The 15,954-nt window shown below is 38.2% G+C and overlaps 1 protein-coding gene across 1 annotated transcript in view; it reads right to left on the reverse strand.

The window, feature by feature from the left end:
- The window catches only part of dph1 (diphthamide biosynthesis 1), a 398,493-nt gene that overhangs the window by 36,777 nt on the left and 345,762 nt on the right, over nt 1-15,954 (reverse strand). Inside the window, exons 6-7 of the mRNA XM_088345579.1 lie at nt 14,815-14,969; nt 8,573-8,694 (exon numbers count right to left, since the gene is read on the reverse strand). Coding sequence (XP_088201705.1) covers nt 8,573-8,694; nt 14,815-14,969 — 277 coding nt within the window. The remainder of the gene's footprint in view (nt 1-8,572; nt 8,695-14,814; nt 14,970-15,954) is intronic.

Below are 15,954 nucleotides of genomic sequence, written 5' to 3' on the forward strand. Positions count from 1 at the left end.
AGAAAAGCAAAGGAGTATATGGCTCATTATTTGTTTGGGTTACTGCAAAAATGTGGCTATATTATTGAAAAAGACTATGCTAGTTTTAGGTGCCCTAGCATCCTGCAACTTGTCTTAAGCGCAAAATACACTATCTATTCCCTGCTCGAAGCGCAAGGGTGTCTGTCAAATTATCTTTATTACATAGTCATTTTTAGTATACTTCAGATAGCAGAGGACGGTTGACAATATTAGATTAAGGACTTTAACGACTTCTACAAAAAAAATCAAACATTGTTTGACCCCCTGTTTTTAATGAGTTACATTCCTTAGAGCAAACAGTGTTGTGGTCATTCATTTAGTTACTCTTTGGGGTTTCATTGTGATTTTTATCTTATGTATCTTAAAATTGAATTTAGCCCTGACGGATCAGCTCTGTATGAAGAGCGCGAGCATACGCACACTCGGCTAACAAGGACTGGAAGTCCATTTATGGCTCCTTTAATGTGTCTGTCACTGAGGAAGAAAATTATATAAAGAGAATAAAATATCCTATGCTAAAACAAATTGACTAAATGGATACAAGAAAGCGGCTATAAATACAATGTATGAGTGATATTATCATAGTCATCAAATGTGACAAGTTTTACCCTCAGGGATGGGGTAAGCTTATGAAAGGAGCCTTGCTGGTTGATTGAAGTCAGTGTGTGCTAAGGTACCAATATATGGGGTAGAAGTAGTGTGATTTAATTTAATTTAGGGTTTTTTTGTTAAACATCATGCACATTTTATAAAAAAAAGTTCCAAATCAAATCGTTTTCGTCAACGTTTTGTTATCTTAAAACATCATTTTAGTTGAACATGAAAGGAAACAGTTTTAAAATGTCAAGTCATGTTTATTTCTATAGCCCTTAATCACAAAGAGTTTCAAAGGGCTGCACAGACCACCGATTATTGCAAACCACAGACTATTATGACACCATCTCCTGAGCTAAAACCGACATGAGGGCAAGGAAAAACTCAAAAACCACAACATGAGTCAAGTTAAGTTTATTTGTGACGCCCTTAATCACAAGGAGTCTCAAAGGGCTGCACAGACCACGGATTAATGCTAAACGCAGACTATTATGACACCATCCCCTGATCTAAAACCTACACAGGGGCAAGGAAAAACTCAAAAACCTCAACATGAGGAAAATGAAGAAACCTTGAGAAGGGACCGCACACGGGGTAATCCCCCTTCCAGGATGACCAGGCTGCAATGGATGTTGCAATAACAAATAGTAAAAGGAAAAATACTCTGAAAAAAGAATCGTGATCCAGATTTTAATTGAAAACAAATTGTACTATGATATTCTTGCTATATTGGCAAACTTAAACATCAGTCACTAAAAAAGTGTAATCCAAAATTTTGAAAACACAGAAAGGAAATTAAAAGTGTTAAGAGTACTTTACTAGCATATTTAATTTTACTTAAGCGTGTTTTGATCACCTGTGTTCAAGGTACGGGCAGAAAAGGATGAAGGCGAACAGAAAAGTTAGACTTTCTAAACAAATGGACTCAATTTAAAGTCAAAGTGTGCATTGTAGGAGTAGTTTTGTGCTATTTATGTACTTTGAGATTAATGTTACCTGTGCTAATTGGCTTTTTGGAATCGGATGAATACCATTATGTAGACAGGAGATGTACACAGGAGCAAATAAAACCGTACAAAGGGAAAACCTGGGTTTCTTTACAGCTCAAATGGACTCAATAAATAAAAAGTTTTGGCTGGTGAAGCAGTACAGTGGCGGTTATCACTCCAATAACTTGCAACTGGCGAAGCCCATTTATTTGTCATTGCAGTTATTATGTACAAAAATCACGCTATTTTAAGACCAGCACTAAATATTACAGACACAGTCTGGCATCGCTACAATCTTCTGGGCTTGAGAACACCAAGGAAGCAATTGCTAAAATAATGGTCTTTTCTGTAAAGAAGATTATGCCCTGAAGGATAATATTCCTGCCTTGAGATTGGCTCGATATTGACACAACTACTGTGTTCACATTCCTACCAGATGAACGATGCCGATGGGGATCATAGAATGGAGTTCAATTAAACTCGGACTAAAGAGTAGCAATGCTTGGGAAAAAGGCTATGTTTTGGGCTTTGATCAAGGTTCCAAGGTACATATTGATAACATTTGTACTTTTAAGAGGGCGGGGGTCTAACGTCAAGTCAAATCATGTTTATTTGTATAGCCCTTAATGACAAAGAGTCTCAAAGGGCTGCACAGATCAAAGACTATCGAAAACTATAGACTGTTATGACACCATACCCTGATATTGTCAACATAAAAAATAGGTTATCCATATGCTATAGAATAGAATTGTGTTTTAAGCTTAGATTTAAACATTTCCACTGAGCTTGCTGATCGAATCTCAGGGGGAAGAGCATTCCACAGCACTGGGCCCTGAATGGAGAATGCTCTCCCACCTGTGGATTTCTTCTTGGATCTTGGGATCACTAGTAGACCAGCATTTTCAGAGCGAAGGCTCAACACCGGAACAGAGAGGGGCATTAAATCTGAGAGTTATGAGGGAGCAAGTCCATGCATGATTTTGTATACTACCAACAGAACCTTAAAATCCCATTTTAAGCTAACAGGGAGCCAACGCAGGTTAGCTAAAATCGGGGTCATGTCTGAGTTAAAAGCCTCGCTGCAGCATTTTGTACCAGCTGAAGGCTCTTGGTTTTGGACTTCAGGAGACCGGAGAGTAGTGCATTACAGTCATCGAGACGGGAAGTAACAAACGCGTGAATTATAATCTCCGCATCCGACTGAAACAGCATAGGGCGAATTTTAGCAATGTTACGAAGATGGAAAAAAGCTGTTCTAGTAATATACTTAACGTGTATTTGTAAGGACAGATCGGGGTCAAATATGACACCTACATTTTTGACCGAGTCACTCTGGTTGATATTACATTCGTCAATGTTCAGAGCCGTTTTTGAGAACAAGTCACGGCATATTGATGGACCAATAACTAGCATTTTGGTCTTTTCAGAGTTAAGGCCCAAGAATTTAAGTGACATCCATCTGTTTATCTCAGTGAGGCAGGCCTTCAAATTTCCACAGTTTAGTGTGGCAGATACCTCCATTGGAAGATATAGTTGAGTGTCAACAACTCCTTTCATTACTGCACAATGTGTACATTTGCAGTAGGACTTGCAATTAAGATGAATAATTACTTGATGTACGTAGCTGTCGGTAAAGAGCTGTTGATGGTCTTCTGCGGAGTCTACATGTAATATTTGATAGAGTTTCAAATGTAGGTGCGTGCGAATGTGTGTTGAAAGCAAACATTAAAAGCTTTCTGTGGATGCGTTGCATCACAAAGACTATTGATTGCAAAATAGAATCCAACTCAGTTCTGACGCTTCTCTCTGCTTGAAAACATTCAAGGCCCCCGTGAGATTATACGGTGAACGGTAACCCAGCTGCACTCCAGTGACACTTGTCCTCGATTCTTGCCTGCTTTAAGAGGCTACCTTTGCTAAACTCCTTCTCGCCCGTCGATCATAGCCCCCCCCATCAATAATGGATTATTCTTATTAAGTGTGCTCTTGGTATAACATTATTCACCGTTACATTATGCAACAATCCCATCTTTGCGTTCGCATATGCATATTGCTCTATTAGCAGCCAGGGTATTAGCAAAGGCGGCGTAGAAGTTGCTGAGCCGTATGTGAATTTATCAATTATACATTTATTATACAGCGCACTGTAAAGAGTGGCTTGTAAAATAATGAAGAATCAATTGACGGGAACGCTTTAAAATGCATTTATTACGCAAACAGAGGCATGGGAAGAGACATTTTTGTTTCACAATGTTAATGAAGTTAACCTACGTGTCTGGGTCGAATGGAATTCTACGGCGCATTGAACAAAGAGTTGCATAGGATTGTTTTTCGTTGCGGATTATTTAGACCTGTAAACTATCAACTGTCAATAGGTTAAGGTAACACAGAAAAAAAAGAAAAAGAGGGTGTTGAAGACTGATTCCCTTGCCCCACGTAGCAAGCGGGCATTTTGAAGATCCTTGTTTTGGTTACATTATTAATGGCAAATATTCTGGAAGGTGCTTGACACAATGTTTGCCATTTCAAATACTTGATTACGCCTTTGTAGTCAACCCAGATTTGCAAGAAGCTACTAGTTGTCCTCTTCAACTCATGACTTTTTACCCCTATACCCAAATTCAGCGCGAGGAGTTATTGAGGAAATTAACAAATGATTTTCAAGATTTCATAAACAATGGCTAAAGACAAATGTGATTTAATAAAATACAGTGATCCCTCGCTATAACGCTGTTCACCTTTCACAGTGTTGCCGCGTCACAGATTTTTAGGATGCATTGTGTTGTGCATTCTGATTGGGTAAACAGTCTCTTAGAACAGTGTCATTTAACCTTTTTCGAGCCAGGGCGTGTTTTTTACATTTTTTACAAAATTTTGCGGCACACCATTAACCGAAAATGAAACTGTACAGTATGTTCAATTACAATATAATTTATAATACCCCCAGTTTTTACAGCACAGACACTAGACAATATTTGCAGAAAATGATTCATAAATGTTTAATAAAATTTTAAATGTTAAAAAGTGACATTGGGTAATTTCTCATGGCACACTAGTGTGTCGCTGTACAGTAGTTGAAAATCACTGCTTTAGAGAGTAGGATGAGTAAAGATGAAAAAAAACATGTTTATAGGTGCATTAGACAGCATTTTAATCTTGTATACAAATAATTGGGGCTGTAATAACAAACAGGCTTATAGACAGTTTCCTACCCTAAACAAGCACACGATACAGTGAAAATATATATATCTTGATAGAAAAACAAGTATTTCAAATTGTATTTCTCGACTATTAGGATGTTGCTATAAATTTCATTGCAATAATCTTGCACTATTGTTCTTATACGCTTACAACTTAGGCCATATTGTTTTGCCTATTTATCCTAACATCCTTTTTTCTAATTTTTATTTTAAGTGTTTTATTATATGTTTATCCTGGAGTGCCACGTCTTAGTCTCATTGTAAAAAATCTGTTATCAATGGAAATAAAGACCATTCTAATTTTAAAATTGGGTTCTTTTGATTTAATGTAGAATAATAGAAACATGAATATTTCTACTTCACAGATTTTGCCTATCACAGGTTGTTTTTGGAACCTAACCACTGTGACAAACAAGCGTTCACTGTATGAGTTTCACTTTAGGTAGGCCAATTACCGTGTGTTAAAAGGGAAAATGTGTATTTTTTAGTAATAAAATTAAATAAAAAACGTATTTCATTAAAAAAATGATATGAGTAAAAAGAAAAAATACATGAACCACGATTTAAAAGTGCATTTTTGCATGAGGGTCTCCTAGAGAGTTGACATGGTCATCTGTCTGCTACAGGTAACCCCAAAAAACCAAAAACCTTGTGAAAGGCTTGGCAAAAAATTAAAAGAGAATTAAAATTGTGGAATCGGGAAATTGAAGTCCCAATAGTTTGTGTTCTTCCTTGTGCTTTATAATCCTCGTTTCTGGTTGCACTACACAAAACTGCCACATCTAATGGTCAAATATTACAGAGTACCTTTACATGAAAATTGTATTAATATATGTATTGAAATATTTTCGCAAAACTTTGTATAACATATGGTATAAGTTTACAGGTGTGATTATTTTTGGTGCCTGATCATTTTGAAAATGATAACGCAAGCACATTTTTCCAAATATCACCCAAATAGCTTAATAGAAACTCTGAACACTTTAGTCACTAAAGCAATTATACAGCCCTTGAAAGATGTGCTGTCAGCGTTTATTTTATTGGCTCTGCAGGTGCGAGTGGAAAGAAAGGCCGACAGTGGGAAAGCTCAGACAGCCGAGCGTACGGAATCTCAGACAAGCCAATCGATTCTCCCTCTCATCGCACATCAAAGCCACCGCACATTGGATTAGAAGGTGATGCACCCTAACCCTTTCACTTTCTTTGCCCGTCATAGCCCAAAGGCACGTGGGCGAGTGAAGGCGCACTCGCGCTCCGCCACACACCTTTGGAGCTCTTCCCCGGGGGTCCGGGCTTATGCATATCGAGCCAAAGCTTGGCCTTGTCCCGCCGGTAATAATCTCATGCTCCGGGAGGCTTTCAAATCACATGGACTGACAAAGAGCAAATGATGCACCCCTTTCATCAAATGATGCAGTTCTTTCATCTGGGGAAGGAGTAGATATACCATTGGGGAACCAATACCTTCATTGAGGGAGATGTTGCCATATTGCAAAGACATGACATGTGTAACTGAGGCAATTCATCGGTGCAAGCATTTTGAAAAAGTGGGTGACATTTACTTTGCATATGAAGCAAACAAATGTGGCGAAGCAAAGATCCATGCGCACTATGCCGGATTTGGCAAGACACCTGAAAACCACAACACCCTAGTTTCTCACCCACACTCTGTCCTCTGTTTAACTGATAATTGTTATTGGACTTGATAGAGCGCTAAGCCACGCCCACCATAGTTAAGATATCCATGTATCACAGGAGGAGCAAATGGAGCAACAGCGAGTTACCCTTTAGTCGCTATTCCTGATTACACAGCTATATCATTTATTTCTATTAAGCAAATTTGTCTCAAAAGACAGTAGAATGGGGTCTCAGTTATATTTAAGGCATCAAGGTGTCCAAAGACGCAAGTGACCTTTTATGTGTGGATGCAAAATGTTGCAGATCTATGAGGAAGTCAGAAGCCCCGTACCAACTACACATAGAAATAGATTCAAATTTGTGAGAGATCATGTTATATAGAGGATAAACAAAGTAGTGATCCAGCACATCAAATTCACGAAACGAGTGGTGCGATCTGCACCCGTTCCACATCACCAGCCTCAAAATCCCGATACACTTGATCATAAACTGCACATGCTATTTCTCCCATAACTTATATGTTTTACTGATTCGATCTGCAACCTCAGTGGAAATGTTTAAATCTTAGCTTAAAACACACTTCTACTCTATAGCATATGAATAACTTATATTTTATGTTGATAATGTGTACTGTATTTGCCTTCATGTAGGTTTTAGATGAGGGGATGGTGTCATAATAGTCTGTAGTTTGCAATAGTCTTTGATCTGTGCAGCCCTTGTGATTAAGGGCTATACAAATAAACATGACTTGACATGACTTCAATTACAAAACGCTATTTTAGCTTGTATTTCTTTGTCCTATGCTAATGAGGTATACTAACAAGGGCACAGGTATATAGTCAAAGAAAGTGCAAGTAAAACAACCAGGAACTTTTTTTACTGGCCCAATAGCAGCGTTTAAAAAAACAAAAAAAAAAACAATTACTTTGGAACAAAAAACTTTGTTTCGGTTCCCATTGATCCTAGGCATGTTGACTTGGTTGAGATGGTGAAGCCGCTAGCATGCCTTACATTGTATGCAATGTAGAAGAGCATGAAATCAGCAGCCAGGAAATCTAACCCATTGCCACACTCTGCCCTTGTCCCTCTACAACTGCTTCTGAATGTGTTGCACACAATATAAAACCAGATAGGCACGATAGGAAAAAACAAAACAAAAAACAAAGGCTCTTTGAACCCCGTTGAACATTGTTAACAAATACTAAATGGAGAAAATATTCTAGTAAAGTCATGTATATTTGTATAGCCCTTAAACACAAAGATGTTGCACAAATCAAAGACTATTGTAAACTACAGACTATTATGACACCATCCCCTGATCTAAAACCTAATGAGGGCAAGGAAAAACTCAAAAACCTCAACATGAAGAAAATGAAGGAACCTTGAGAAGGGACCGCACATGAAGTCATCCCCCTTCCAGGATGACCAGGCTGCAAAATAATACACAGATATTGTCATCATAAAATATAGGTTATTGATATGCTATAGAATAGAAGTGTGTTTTAAGCTTAGATGTAAACATTTCCACTTAGGTTGCAGATCGAATCTCAGGGGGAAGAGCATTCCACAGCAAACGACACACTGCACCTTAAACATAATGTGTTTTCTACATATTTATTCCTTTAAACATTTTTCATCCTTTTAATCTGTTTTACACTGATGGGAGAATGCCTCCAATTTCATTGTACTTTTGTATGATGACAATAAAGGCTTTTCATTCATTCATTTATTTTAAAATGTGTAAAAAGAAAAAGAAACCTGCTGTGCATACCCTTGTGATTGTTAAGGTGATTCAAAATCAGGGATTATAAAACCGAATTTAAAAGTTGATGCGTGCCGGTTGCAGTCACAAGTCCGCCTCCGTTACAGTGAGAAGTGTGATGTTATTTTTAGCTTCGACTGCTCCTCAGCGGCCTTAAGATAAAATTGGCGCACAGTCGTTTCTGCATGTCACAGCTTGCTACGACTTGTGTGACGTCACGATGATTATTCCTTGAGTAATGAGGCCGTGGGGATGGCATTTCTACAGTAATAACGGGGGTGTGAGGAGGAACGCTATCGTGGACTGTGCAAATATAGCCGCTGACAGGTGAAGTGAAAACAGAGCAGATGTGAAATGGGATTCCTTACATTATAGCGTTGACGTTGCGGTCCAAGCGAGGGGAAGTGCAGCCTAAGATTTCCCCGGGTGACAGAGGTCGACACTGTGGCACCAGCACGTCGTATTCCGGCTTGAGTGCTGCGCTCACAGACTGTGGAGCCCAAAAAAAGACAGAATCACAATTCAGTATAGGTATCCCTCAGTTATTGCAGTTAATTGGGAACACAACCACCCAGGAAAAGTGAAAATCCGGGAAGTAGCGGCAAACCTTCATGAAAGCCCCCAAGGGTCAAACTTACCTCCATATCACGCTCTTACGCACTGAGAGTATACAGCTGTAACAAAATAACAACTAAAGATAGACAAATAAAAACAGAACTGCAGTTGAATAAATTGTCCTTATTGTCATTTAAAAAAAGTACTACAATTGGAGGGCTTCTCCTTTCAGAGTAAGCGGTCTGGCTGCATGCTAGCACTGGGGATACCAGAGTTGAGCCAAAACCTGAATGTAGCAGTTGCCAAATAGTTGAAGCTCCAGGTCATCCGTTTCATGGGTAGTGGATCTGGCGTTGGTGATTAACCAGGCCCGGGTTTAATTCAGAGAGTTTTTAGCCAAGGTTGTTCCCACAGTCTTACTCTTGCCTTCTTTCCTGACGCCGCCTCGGTTGAGTCACAGACACGATAATAATCCACAGAGCACCCGTTGATGTTCACCATTGCTTTGCACTCTTCTGACTTTCCTATTATTTTCAATTTAATGAGCCGCTAAAACCTAGCGGTTACAATTCATTTTTTTTTTAATTTCGGAGATGTTGACTTTGAACTTTATTTACATAGCTCTTTACAACAATCCTTCCAGTGTACCAAAGTTCTTTAAAGTAATAACAGAGAAGCAATAAGTAAAAATAATAATAAAAGACAATACAAACAACTAGTACAACAGTATCAAATGAGATCAAATAAAATAAAAGGGTCCTCGGTTTACTGAATATTAAAAGCCATCCTGAGGAAGTGTGTTTTTATCCATCTATCTATCTATCTACCTTGGTCATATCTTTCACTAGAATTCCACCTCTTTCCTGCAGTGCACTCATAACACCATCCATCCACGTCAATTGGAGCCTCCCTCTTGGTCTCCTTCTATTTACTTCTGCTCTGTAGAACCTCTTCAACATTCGCCCCTCATACATCCTCTCCATGTGTCCAAACCAACCGAGTACTCTCTTATCCACAAGCTTGCTCAGTTCCACTACTACTCCAGTTCTGTCTCTCACAATTTCATTTCTCAATCTACCCAATCTTGTGACTCCTAACATACTCCTCAAACACTTCATCTCAAAAACATTTAAAGTGTGTTTTTGGCCTGGATTTAAAGAGGCCCAGGTCAATAAGACGCAACTCGAAGGGGAGTTGGTTCCAGAGCTTAGTGGCAGCACTGGAAAAGGCTCAATCACCCAGTGTTTATATTTTGACCTGAGCACTTCCAGCACAAGTTGGTCCTTGGACCTCAAAACTCTACCAGGATCGGAAATAGTTAAAAGCTCATATAAGTAAGAAGGGGCAGAACCGTAAAGAGCTCTAAAAACAAACATTACAAGTAAAAAATCAATTCTAACATGGACGGGGAGAAGCAAGTAGCGAGGGGTCTCTACATAAAACGTATTTGTTTGGTTCAGCCTCCAACCTTGGGCCCATCTGCTCAGAATAATTTCCAACGCAGAATGTTTCATCGTTCGCCGTCCTCCCCTGCGATGAAGTGCACAATAAACGTTGTCGTGACGACGCCGGGCGATCACTTTTTCATTAGTCGGCACGTCCCATTAACGCTAAACTCGTTTTTATGCGGTCTCGTATCAATCAAAGCGCGGCTCGCAGGCATTTTTCAAATTTCCCCATTATCATTGTTCATCGGCGCCCCTCCTGATTATGATGTTTTGTGCACACATTGCTTGGTGTTTTCGCAGTTGACAGCCAAGCCACACCCACCGATCCTTTTTGCATTCTGGAGGACAGGAAAATACGAACGGCAGGCAGAGTGAATCCAAAAGTAGGCAAAGTAGGGGATATGTATGCAAATGATACAGCGGGAATGGATGTCGGGATTAAAATAGGGCAGTGATGCAAAAGACGGGAGAAAGAGGTCAGAAAAGATTACGCCAGAGATGCGATCCCAAAGTCGTCCTTACTCGGTCATTAACGACTTTGCTCCTCTGCAGATTTGATTTGAGGCGCCGTCGTGTCACGCGATAGAATTGCTTTTTCTTGGACGCTGATTCTATATATGAATTTAAGAAAATATAAGAGATGAGAGCAATGAGAATTACTACCGTAATTCCTACACTATAAGGTGCACCCCCAAAAATGTATCTTTTGTGATATATTTTTCATATGTAAAGCCACAGCTAGCCATAAGGTACATGACATTAAAACTAGTGTAAGGGCTAAGGTTGCACCAAAAAATAAACAAACTATATATCAGTGTCTGAAACTCATGACAAAAAGTTATCGGACACCAGCCATAAAGCTGCCTGTCCCATTTTTCACAACTTGAAACTTAATAAGACGAATAATCGCAAAAAAAAACATCGTTGCAAAGTATTAAGGATTAATAATCAGAATGTATAACATAATAACACTTTAAATTTAAGTGTATTATAAATCTACTTAGAATATTCATTCCATGTATATGACATCGCTGTTTTCCATCTCCCATCAGTATGTACCTGTATTTACTCATCTTCATTCATGCAATGTTTGTGTTGCGTCGTCTGCTACAAGCCACGTGAACTCCTCTTTCCACAATACTTTTAATGTATGTTTACGTTTTGTAGCGTCATCAATTTTGTTAGCTTCTCTTGAATATTTCTTCTGGGGCTGAGGTTTTGGCTTGATTCCTAAGCACTTATCCATTTTTGTTGTTCTCTGTGCGTCTACTTTGGAAAATGATATGCAAATGCACGGCCTTATAAGGCTCGGGAGAGTCCGGAAGCAGGAAGTTATTTGATGCAGGCTTCTGATTGGCTGCCGAGTATGCAAATAATGAACCGAAATTCCGAAATTTCCAAACCGAACGAAGATTTCGAAATCGGAATAAAGCAAACGTTTGATTTGAAAAAAATAAAATAAAAGCAATTTTTTTTTTCCTTGAAAAAGTTGTCGGCCACCCGGGCAGACATCAATGTGTAAGATGCACGCCCAGTGTAAAAGATGCACGCCCCGGGCGTCCGGGCAGACGTTATTTCAAACACTGCATATATGCATTAATTGATCAGTACGAATATATCACTGATCACAATTGCATACCATCACATCATATTGCATACAATTACAGAACTTTGGATGCAGTGGGAATCAAAACCAGATCGCAGCGGGGGGTGGTCCTATCCACTAGTCCACTAAGGATATCAACAACCCATGAAAAGACATTAGGTTTTATCTCATTGTCACACTACCTGTAGTCACAGTGCCAAATTTTTGAAGTTGTTATTGGGCTGGGCCATGAGAATACTTTGACAATAAATTGGTCATAGATAAATAAAGTATTGTATTGCTGGCTAGCAAAGTCTTGAAGAAAAAAGGATTGCGGTAAGGAATTCAGTCATCCTGTAAAATATAAAAAAAAAAGTGCATGGCCCACGTATTATAAATATTTGTAACTTACAATGCTTAGTTCGAGCTGAGAAAAAGTCAAACAAAATTGGATTCAGACATATCTGGTACTGTGATTAAAATAGAGTGATAATGAGATAAGTCCCGATTCCTTACCATGCATCGTCTGTATCCCTAGTAGTCTCGTGGGTGGGATCCAGCAATATCCATGCTATAAGTTTGATTCCAGTTGCATTCAATGTTATGCAACTGTGAACAAACATCCACGTCCCTAGCGGTCTGATGGTAAGGATTCGGTGCTCCTACCATTGCCGTTTCCTGTTTGATCCCGTTACTACCATTGCTATGGAATTATGGTTATCCATAAAATGTATCACCTGATAAATTACTGCACAAATATGGTCACACATTTCCAGTTTTGTACAAGATGCACATTCAATTTTACGGCCAATTTGTTTTTGTTTGCGTCTTATAGTCGAAAATACATTAGCTAGAGTGTGTGGAGTGAGTTAAGCTAATATATGGCATTTAACAGGAATTGCAGTGGATCCCTGAGGTTTTGCTGCAGATACTACGGGACGCTTTTTGTCAACCTGCGCAGCAAGAAACGCAGGCCAAGTTCGTGCAGTGAGGCTAAATACAAACGAGGGCCACGTGTGGGAGCAAACCCACACTAATGGCAGAGCGTGCTTTATGATGAACTGAAATAACAATAAAAGAAAGCTTATAAAAGCATGCAAAGCAAAATTATACAACAAAGAGCAATGAATTGAAATACTTTCTTGCCTCCCAATTGAAAATAACTTTCTGTAACAAAACTCAAACCCACACTAAAGCATAGAAAAGGAATAGATGTGCAGTGAGGCTACAAATACTTAATCATATTAATGAAATGAAAAACGTAACAGTTGCATCATTGTTTTTTGCCTCTGCACACAAGTCTATCTTTCAAGGATTTATAGTGGAGAATTTCTGAAAATCCTTTGCTTGTGCGACATTAACATAAAAGTGCATAATTAAATCTGCTATTTTGGGGAATAAATACTCTACTACAGCTATTCCCTCAAGGTGTTCCTGTGATTTGGCGCTTGTTAGAAGAATTGCATTATGGTAGAATCTGAAACATTTTACATGGGGAATCAACACTAAAAACGAGATTCCGATTAAATTAAATTAAGCAGAAGCTTTAACTCTAATTTTACTCGTACATGCAATGCAAACAGTTCGTTATATTATTCTTATTTCAGATGCGGTTCATATAATTTATATCCAGCAAGTAACATGTTCTCTTAAAACGAATACATAACCTGAAGAATTGATAGATATAATATATTTTATTATATTATTTCCTCAATCAATCTATGAGGAAATGTGATTTTGAATTAAATTATTGGTTTATGTTGCGACTGTCTTGGGAATGTTACATAACACGAAAAAGCTTAAGTAATAATTAAAAACAATTCAGAATGATTTACATTATAAAAAAAGAATTGTGATTGTTGCATTCCAAATTACGAAAAAAAATCACGTTACTTTAACAAATATAAACAGAATAAATGCCGTATGCATACACATAATTTTCATTTGGAATTATATGAGTTTCGGTATGTCATTTAGGAACGATAAGATAGATACAGTACATAGATACAGTAGATAGGGATAGATCGATACAGTAGATAGATACAGTAGATAGAGAGCGAGAAAGTGAGAAAGATAGATAGATATATACTGTAGATAGCTATAGATAGATATATAGAGATATAGAAATATAGATAGAGATATAGAGCGATATACAGAGAAATGGATACAGTAGATAGATAAAGTAGATAGATATATACAGTAGATTGATACAGTAGATAGATACTGTAGTTAGCTATAGATATATAGATATATAGATATAGCGATATATATATAGACAGAAAGACAGACAGATGTATAGATGTATGGAGAGATAGTTAGATGTATGGATGTATAGATGTATAGATAGATGTATAGATAAATGTACATAGAGATGGATAGATGTATAGATGAATAAATGTAGAGAGAGAGAAAGAGAGAGTGAGATTGAAATTAGAAAAAAATTGAAGAGAGTTGAAGTGAGAATCACATAAATGATAATAGACGAAAAGAATCAAAGGTAAATCAATTCAGGAAATTAACATCAAAGCTCAACCTTATTTGCAACTAGAAGAAACTTGGATAGTCACCGAAAAGTATTGGCATGTAAAAAATGATCATGATCTAAAGACCAGTAGTAATTGGTGTATTTGATTAAAAATGTAAAATATATAGTGCATTTGATGTATACTTAATCTTCTTTGAAAAGATCAATTTCATTCGACAGAAGAAAATGCTTCAAAAGATGGTTGGAGCGTTCGGCCCATCTACAAGCATGTTTTTTTAGAAACAGGCCCAGACTTCAAAATTCGAACATTAGCAGAAACCAGTGCAAATTTATAGATGCTAATCATGCATCAACATAATTTATTCTAGCAAGATGAAACTGTTTGATATCATCCCTGTTGTAAATCTAACAACATAAACTTTTCCTTGAAGCAGCCCCAACTTGCAATGTATGCCAAGCTTTGAAGCAGTCTTCAAATGCCCAGCACGAAGCCAATCCATTTGCCAGTAAAGGTAAGAAAAAAACCTAAACCATCACCTGCAACGCGGCCACAAACTGAATGGTGCTGACGAGCGCCAGAGACTGTCCGGGAGCGAAGTTGAACTTGACGGTGTCCAGGAAGTGCGCGTTGTCCATCTGGATGTCTACAAACACGTACAGCATCTTGATTCCGGCGCTGGGGTCTATGGGGACTGCGGAGAGTCCAAAACAAAACAAAAAACAGCGGTTAATAATTGAAGCGATTGAGTCCGGTGAAGCTGCGATTCATGCACTATTGATAGCGCCTCAAAGATGAGTGTGTGGCAGATGTCCACCAGTACAGTGGTGCCCCTTAATACGAGCACCTCTTAACATGATAATTTCGGGATACGAGCTTTATTTGCAACAAAAAATTTGCTGACTATACGGAAGAAAAAACAGTTCACGAGCAGTCCCAGATGCTACCACTAGAGAGTGCTCCCTACCAGCTCATACCTGTCAACCTCCACGGCTCCATGCCCTTATGTTGTATTTTCCCTTACGAAATACAAAATAATCTTACACCATATTTTTTACAAACGTGTTTATTTATGTAGTTTAACATGTTATAATGCACATGTGTTTTGTAATATAATTTATATTGTTAATTAACATTTTGTTGTGAGATACCGAGTTGCTCGACATGAATGAGGTTTATTATAAAATAAGTTCAAAAATGAAGTCGCTTGGACGTTCACTGTAGAAGGAAAAAATACATGCAAATAGAATTATGTAGAATTTTCTTATTCAAATTATTAATTCATTTTCTGCATTAAATTATTGTTGGTAATACACTGATTAAAGGCATAACCACAAACCTGTCTTTTTTCATTGTCCCCTTTTATACTAACTTATTTCTACGACAATAATGATTCGTAATATAATGCATCAAAGCAAGTGAGCCGTTTGAGAGCCGGCTCTCTTTATTGAGTTGAGCCGAAAAAGCCGGTTCTCTAAAAAGAGACGGACTTCCTTTCACTACACAACTACCACATGAAATCGGAGGCGGCAGATGCATGCGCACAGTCGCAACAAAACGCTCGCTTTGTTTGCAACAAAAAAACGATACAGAGATAGAGGCAACGCGGCGAACTCGTTTGACTTGATTGATTTGCCGTTTCGTGATAGTCTGTGTATACCCGATGGTACCCATCATTG

This window comes from Urocampus carinirostris, chromosome 10, assembly GCF_059441175.1.
Source record: "Urocampus carinirostris isolate Australia breed hairy pipefish chromosome 10, RoL_Ucar_1.0, whole genome shotgun sequence".
In the NCBI taxonomy this organism is placed as follows: Eukaryota; Metazoa; Chordata; class Actinopteri; order Syngnathiformes; family Syngnathidae; genus Urocampus; species Urocampus carinirostris.